Below are 8,640 nucleotides of genomic sequence, written 5' to 3' on the forward strand. Positions count from 1 at the left end.
ATACTTTCATATTACAGAATGAGCAAAAAACCAATTTGCTGCGAAAGATTTCATACTTCTAGAAATATTTTACATAATTTTCAGAGTATCCTGACAGTAGGACTTCAAGCCTTTTGTGATGAGCACTAAAATACACACAAGTCAAATCAACACAAGTACACAACTTACATAATTCGGGTATCATACTGCAGTATGTTTCCTCAAACTCAGAAAAAAAAATAAATCAAACTACAGGCCACAGGGGTTTGTTTTTAAAGAATTTGGTTAGGTTATACAGTTCAAGAATATAAATTTTACTGGAACATTCAAAGGCAAGTTTAGGTTTCTATGAGGCATCTAATACCTTTAAGTTTTCTTAAGTGAATTAAGCGAAGTATTGGTAATTGTAGTTTAACCTTAACTGAATTACACCTAGGACATGGTTTAGCTAAAATGCACTGCATTTAACATACTAATGATTTTAAGTGAATTGCAATCCTTATACAAAATGTAAGTTGTACGAGGGACTGAAATTCAATTAAAAAAGGTAATTAAAAAAAGTCAGCAGGAGAAACGGATAAACATTTTGATGCAAAATGAAACTAATTCTCTCTTTACAGCTGTATATGAACATTCCAGAACCTGCTACAACCTACGTGCCTTCTCCTTTGGGGCTTTTTCTGTCCAGGTGTCTACCTTGGCCATGCTCCTCAACCCATATAGTCTCTGACAAATACTTGTAACTCTGTCCAGTTACCTTGTCAGCAAACCACTAAATATTATTTGGTTGTAAAGTGAACTACCAATATATCTTGAGGCTAAGCAACTGATTTTGTATTGCATGGTTAAGAAAGTGATAACCTATGCCGAATTTTCCTGAAGTACCACTTAGTTAATACTATTTCCCTGCTATTATATTTGTGAATTAATAGAAACAACTATTTCTCCAGTTCAAACCTAAGCAACAAAGATCATCCACAAATTGTTTCAACCTGCTGCTAGTTATTGTTTTCCTAATAAACAGAGGGAAGGAGACTGCTCTTCTTAAAATGACCCTCTCACCAAAAGCCTAGGGAAGGAACATGCAGTCTACTGAAACACTGGAATGGAACCTCAGAAAAATTAGAAACTGAGCCAAAACTTTGACTCTGTCACTTCTAATGCGCAAGACAAGTCATTAGAAAGCGTTTTTAATTAGAGAACAAACCTAGTGAAAATTGCATCAGGGTTTTAACTTCTTCCCCTTTTATTAGTAATGCTCAGCCAGAAGAAAATGGAAGCTTAAAAAGCAACTCAGCTTGTTCAGCTTCAGATTTGTTAAAATTTGGTATTAAACATTACTGCTCTATACTACAAGATTTTCATAATCATTTTAAAATAGTAATTTTAACTTTTGTGAAAAATTTATGCTCAGATTAATTTATAAAAATTTGTACCATTTAAAAAGGGAAAACATCAAAAGAATTAGGTCTCAATGAAAATCTGCTGAAAAGAAAGTCACAGCTGCATTAACCTCTCCATACACTATTAAATGTCTCAATAACTCAATGAGTAGTTTATAAAAATATATTTTTACATTTCACTGGGGAATAACAGAGGTAGACAAAAGGAAAATCATTTGAGTGTAATGCCACACTTCAGAACAACATACTTTCATGGAAAACAGCTTTTATTTTCTTAAGAATCCTAGTTAATAGGAAAGTCAGGAAAGCATTTGGTCTCAGCCTTTGTTGGTGCACTGCTTCAGTGTGAATTCTAGAGGAAGAGGTGAAAGACTAAATCACGTTTGACTTTTGAAGCAAGCCAATAAAATTTGTACATCAATTGGAGAGAGGAAGGTCACTGCACATACAATGATTCTTTATTTTTCAAAGTCTTTTTTTTCAAACACTAACACTAATCTTATTTTTTATATCTGGTACCATGATAAGGCTTCATAGAACTGTACAATATTTATACATGTCAATAATTTCCCTATATGAGTTGCAATTCCACTGTAAAACAGGTGATTTAATTGTTTAGAGTATTATAAGAGTAGGCTCTCTTAAAAAAAAAGCTAACAATACATAGTAGTCTAACAGATCTAGAGCCTGAAGTCTAGAAGCTGGAAGAACAAAAAGAGCACTGAAAACACCCACCACATTGAATGACACTCTTCAGATGCAAAACCCTCCAGTCCTCAAAGGTCTGTGCTGGTTATTACCAATCAGAATTACTAAGGCAGAACCAACACAGCCCAGAGATGCACTCTGAGCAAGCCAGTACATGCAGCTAGAAAACAGGCACTATTTCAGATTCCCCAAATTTTTCAAACACCTGTTTTGCTGAAACATTCAATTCACACACTTCCGAAGACAAGAAAACATTTTTTCTTATCTGGCAGGAGTTATAGCTCCTCTTCATAATGTGACTCAGAATAGCAAATTCATCATGGCAGCTTAGAAGGAGCCCTCAGACTTTAAAACTCTGAATTCAAATATCAACTCTGTTGTAAGGCCAGATATTTTGTCACAAAAAGATGTTATTCATAACCACAGTGGTAAGTGTTAACTTGAATGCTCTGGCTGGCACAGCTACCCCTACATAGCTATTACATATTAAAAAACAAACCAACTCAGAGTACCATACAGACTTCTGGAAAAAATAGAGGTGGTAACCTCAGAGTACAAACCAATTTTCAGAGTATTAAAAATACTTCAGGATGGAAATGTAAGAGTTAGCATCTATGGCTTGTTGTAGTCCAATACGAATTAAAAGGATTCAAAAGATCCTCCTTACAAACATGCACCAATAACCATCCATCCATCCAAACAGTGTGCCATGAATTTAGCATCAATATTTTCATTGTTTAGTGCCTAAATCCATATTCTTCTAACCTTAGGTATCAAAATAATGGGATTCTAAATTAAGAATGACTATGCCCCAAATGGCTCCCCCCAAACCTATTTTTGAAAGCCTGCCACTTATTACAATATCAAGTTAGAATGTCTTCTAAATCCTTGCTTTTGGAAATATTTCTAAAAGGGCTAGTTTGCTTTTTCCATATACAATATTATTTGAAAGCATATTTTAATGTATTCTAACTTCTGCATAACAACTGTAGTTCAAGTTGCCAAAAGCTTTTAAATTTTATAAAAATATGGGAAGTCCTTCTCATTTTGAAGAGCATATAAGCCTAAACTAAAATATTGAAAAGAACTCACACTCGTCATTCTGACAAAGCTAAACTAAAACCTTCACTCTAATACTAAAGCAAAACATAAACAAAGCCAACACATCAATCAAAAGCCTATTTTGCATACATACAGCAGACAGACCATGAGAGCTTCAGATCAATCTTGTCTCTTTACAGCCTAGAACATGTGTGCTCATGCATTTCTAGTCTCCTGGACATAATTCCAGCCTGAACAGATCTAAGCAGGGAAAGAAAACATGTAATTTACTGAAATGCTGTGATTTAATAATCTGTCTTTGCTCCTTTTGCCTTATGTTGGCTACAGCAACATTGTTTGGTTTCCACTGCCTTTAATTTTGTGACTTGGTACTACTCTTACCTTTTGCTACTTAATGCACAGCAACATATCCAATCCATTCACCCTGTAGGTACCACAGCATCTGTTCCATAAAATGATCCAAAGGATGAGATATCAAGTTCCAAGGCGTACAGGAAAACTAACAGTAAAATCCACAAATCTTGGAATAGCTTTGCATTATTTGTTACATACAGTTACATAAAGTTAAGGGTTGGAACATATTTCACACTTAGATAATGAAACACTGACAAGCATCGTTAGAACAAAAGAAGCCTGATGAGTTTTACTGCATTCTTGGCAACTTGAGTTACTTTACCTGAACAGTCAATTAATACAGACTTTTAGAACCTCATTAAATACTGCTTTTAATGAAAACTCCAAAGCACACGGTTGATGACATTCTAATATGCATATATTCATATGAACATTGTCAGCAGTCACCCTGAAGAAAGGGATAAACTCAAACACCACCCTAAAACCCACACTTCCATGGAGCATTAAAGATGTTATGTATCTGCTTCAACATCACTGCCTGCCAGGCTGCTGTCTGTAGATGGAGCACCTTCTTCATTAATGCCCTCACCATTATTCTCCCTGTTCTGAGCTGCATCGTTTACATCCTCCTTAGATGTGTCATTAACTTCTGAAGGTTGTTTGCCTTCAGGCAGTTTAACACCACTTGCTGCAGAAGCTGCATCAGATGTAGTTTGCTGCTCCTTTGCATCAGGATCCTCTAAAAATGATCCCCACACTTTAAGCCTTTCTTCCCTTTCTCTTGCAGTCTCCTCCACCTATTAAAGATATGTTTATACACATCATTACAAAGCCATACTTGTAAAAGTGAATATTTACACACATAAAATAGACATTTATATTGCAGTAATATCTCAAGACTTCAACAGGCCCTGCTGACTGTGACCTAATGATCTGCACCTCCAGTGGCTAATCCTCTAAGATGATGTCTCCAACACACAATTTTTAACATTAAAAAAAAAAAAACAAAATACTAATATTTTTGCTAAATTGAATAATTAAGGATGATTTTTTTGAGACATTCCAGCAGTTTTTGAGAAGGAGCTGGGGGGGAGGGGAAGGGTATGGGAACACCAAGCACTTCTTGAATCAGATTTACAATTTGGAAGAAACATTTGATAAAATAGGACCATGAGAGGTTACCTGATAGTCTGTGACACCATCCCATGTTTCAGCACTGAGCTGACGGCCACCAAACCACCTTCCATTTAGAGTTAGCTTGCACAGATCAGCTTCTGTTGCTTCTTTAAAGGACACAGAAGCCACGCCATCGGGATGTCGCTGTAAGGAGAGACAACTTCCATTTAATAGTTCCCTAAATAGTGTATTTTTACTCCTGTATGGTTTAGAGTGTGTTACAAAATCAGCCAGGATATAGCTCCATCCTGATCATACAGAATTGTGTTTGAAAAATTTGATTTGCAAGTTTACACATTTTGTTCTACTGGTACACAGACAGGCTTTTCCAACACAGAAAATAAATGTTTTCACTAGTTTAGCCACAAATAAATGTGTTTATAAACTTACAACTTCAGACATGTATCCAGGTTATTGGGAAGAGTTACGAGTTTGCCTTCACATAGGCTGAAGTAGATAAGTGCTTAGAAATAACTTCCAAACCAGCAAATATTAAAATACTGAAAGATTAGGACTAGTGAAATTAATGAAATATTATGAAAATAATATTTCAATGAAATTTAATTAAATAACCACACAAAACCAAATGAACTCTCCACTCATATTTAAAGAATCCTAAATGTTTTGCACATTTACACCTTACATCAATTCTGTGACACAAAATGTGAACAACACCTACATCAAATATGAGAACCTTCTTTACTTGACCAAACTTTTCACACTCTGTCCGCAGATCTTCTCTGATCTCATTTAGCACTAAGGGATCCTCCTGCAATGCAATCACACAAGATTAATTAAACAGAAGCACTTACTTCTTCACTTTATTTTTTGCTCAATCATCAATGGAATGCATCTGCCAGTCTATTAAAAGTTCATAAATTAAATGTTATGCTGCATTTTCAAAGCCACTTGGGAGCTGGCAGACAGCCCTTATTTGAATTTCATAAACGCTACTTATCAATAAGGATATTTTGTCCTAGTTTCCCCATTCTAACATTAGTTACTGGTTACTCTTCTTTCCATCCCAACCAGGTGTATTGCCAGTGTACACACAGTGAATAGGCCAATTTGAAAAATACATTCTTACCAACATTTTTTTCTTGCTTTTTTCTGAAATAGATAAATGAATTTTAAGCAGATGCTTGGCACATGAAAAAACTCTGCCCAAAGAGTAAGTTTAATTTTCATCTGCTTAGAATTTTGCTAAAATTCTTACAGCATAAAGTCCAGAAAATGTGAACTACAACAGCCAGAACTACTACAGGAACAAACTTCCTCTTCCTACCTCAAAGTCCTTTGGGTGAAACATGTTCCTGATAATAACGATGCGCTCGTGTCGCATTCGCGTTGCACCATCTTTCTTCTCAGGCCTCCAATCCAGCTGTCTAATGAAATGAAGCAACAGTAAGAAGATATTGTTGCGGCTCTCTTCAGTTTCTACAAGTATTTGTTGAAAAAAAATCATTAATTTGACATTTTTTTGCAATACATCAACTAAAACATGTAATTTGACACAAAGAGTTAAGTTATTCTGCTAAAAAATGCAATAATCACCCAGTTTTACCATTTCTTCTACAAAGCAGTTGAGATTTGTAAATGCTTATAGAGGGAATATAAGCTATTTTTTAAATCAAAGCGTTTCCTTAAAACACATAAAATAACCTTTAACTTTGAATGCCTATTATCAGCTTAGACACAGGAACCAGTGGCTGCCAAGTATAATAAAACCACCAATATTATCTTTTTTTTTCCTAATTCATTTTGTAAAAAAGGAGATCCACTATTCCCTTCGGTAAAATCTCTTTTATTTACCATGCAAGAACATCTTGAATCTTGCACAAGCATTGTGTATTTTGTTCCCCAATGTGGTAATTGCCACAAACTAGCAACAAACTCAGGGCATCTGTTCTATGACTTTGCCTTCTCAGGAAAAATGTTACTTCTCGTAGAAACGCCTACTTCATACCCTATTGCAAAAAAAGATGCATTCACTTACACATTTAAATCTCAAAACATTATATTTTGATATCTTAAGCTCTTTCTTGTACCTCCTAGTTCAGCTGAAGAGATCTTAGATTTCCAATGAAGTTAGTTTTGCAAGTTCTTTGAGTCCAACTCAAAAAGAACACCAACTGAAGTCACTCACACAAATCACCATCAAATGCAACTTCATTACTTGCATAACTCTCTCTCCACACTGCAGACTTCTTACAGCAAGCACTGGGATCTTTGAGGCAGATACATTTCAAGCTATTTTTATTTTTAATTGGTAAGCTATCAAGCAGCCTTTGGTCCCTTTAACTATAGCAGAATACTTCTGTATTACTATTCAAAATATTTAGTAGAATGCTGCTTTCATTAAAAGTCCTACATACTTAAACCTCCTTCTTCCTTAAGCTGCTTCTTCTTGGTTCCAAAAGGCAGAAAAACAATTTTTAAGCAACAAAAACAATGAATCTAGGCACAATTTTAAAAAAATCAGTGTATCTTATGCCACAGAGAGATGCCTGGGGGAACTTGCAGAGACATTTGAGTATTTGCTCCTAGGGAAGCCAGCATCTCTTGCCCTTTGCAACTGGTAAGTAAGTATGGTACAAACAACATGTGGACAGCCAGTGTTATTAGTTTATAGAAGTGAGCTTAGAAACCATGCCAGGACTTGCACCCTCTCACACACTGAGTAATACGTATTCTGTCTCCCCAGAGCTGTAATATTTTCTTCTGTATCTGAAAGAACCTTGGCTCTCTATTTGTAATTTTAATGCACCCATCATAAGGAAGTTCATTATGCCAGCATTTAATTTAGGAGTCACTCCCCTCCAAATGTACATTACTTAACCTATTTCACTTCAGATTTCAATTTTTGCATAACTCTTAGCATTGCATTTGAAAGAGATCAGTGCCTTACTAATAGCATTTAGAATTCAAGCAATACTTTACTGAAATAAAAAATACAAACTTCTGCTGTTGAGACAACTTCTTCTTGTAGTCTTTACATTTCTTCTTCTTTTTGCTTGCATCATACTCCCCCTTCAGTTGAAACTTTGCAACTTCAACATGCAATTTATAACCTCTGATTTCTGCCTCATCCAGAAGTCTCAATGCAAGTTGAACTGATTCTCTCTATTTGAAGATAAAACAGGACACAAGCTTTAAAGCACATGGCACAGTCAAATACTCCAATAACATTTCATTAGGAATATTATGGTAAGAATCAATTCCCTGTCACTGAAAACCATAATTCCAGATCTCTTCCAAGTCTCTTGACACATAGCTGGCACTACTTTCCTTATCAAAGCCCTGTATTTCTTCACCACTGCTCTAGCAGATTAATGTCCCCAAAAGCAGCTGCATACACTTCATTCAATAATGTCATAAAAACTATTCTGCAATGGTCAAGCAAGCTGAGGCATTTAAAAGCAAGAATAAAAAAATTTCAGGGGGCTGATTTTCTATAAAGCTTGTAACATTTTTTTTTTTTCCCCAAGAACAGCAGATGCTGAGGCTCTTAAGCAATTTTTAATGTTTCCCTAAAAGTCCTTCAGAGTGGAAAGCATCTTTATACTTGTGCACCGAACAGCCCTAACTACAGAAATTACAAAACTAGCAGAGACTACAAGGCAGTTGGTTTAGTACTGCCTGGTGCTTCTTGCAGAATCAAAGCAGACTGCACTTGCAAGCACTAACTTCCCAAAGGATTCACAAGTGAAACACACAAAGAAAGTACTACTGCAGCCTGAACTTTCATAGGTTCATACAGAATGCAAGAACAGTTTGGAACCTAACCAGGTCTCAGCTAAAAGCTGTAAATCCAGGACTACAGTATGTTCCTTCCCATCTCATTATTTTTATTTTCTTGGCCACACAGTTGCATATTTTCAAAGTAAAAGGTGAAGAGGTCCCTAAGTCACCCTAGAATCACTGGTACCCGAGACAGGAGCATGTAGAGACAGGTTCA

At 35.7% G+C, this 8,640-nt stretch overlaps 1 protein-coding gene across 1 annotated transcript in view; it reads right to left on the bottom strand.

Annotated features, from left to right (window-relative positions):
- Nucleotides 1-3,627: 3,627 nt before the first annotated feature.
- Nucleotides 3,628-8,640, bottom strand: part of HTATSF1 (HIV-1 Tat specific factor 1) — a gene marked incomplete at its 5' end in the record, with an annotated part of 7,115 nt that continues 2,102 nt past the window's right edge. Inside the window, 5 exons of the mRNA XM_008940354.1 lie at nucleotides 3,628-4,303; nucleotides 4,689-4,826; nucleotides 5,362-5,451; nucleotides 5,968-6,067; nucleotides 7,642-7,805. Coding sequence (XP_008938602.1) covers nucleotides 4,019-4,303; nucleotides 4,689-4,826; nucleotides 5,362-5,451; nucleotides 5,968-6,067; nucleotides 7,642-7,805 — 777 coding nt within the window. The remainder of the gene's footprint in view (nucleotides 4,304-4,688; nucleotides 4,827-5,361; nucleotides 5,452-5,967; nucleotides 6,068-7,641; nucleotides 7,806-8,640) is intronic.

Source organism: Merops nubicus, unplaced genomic scaffold (genome assembly GCF_000691845.1).
Source record: "Merops nubicus isolate BGI_N331 unplaced genomic scaffold, ASM69184v1 scaffold2995, whole genome shotgun sequence".
NCBI lineage: Eukaryota > Metazoa > Chordata > Aves > Coraciiformes > Meropidae > Merops > Merops nubicus.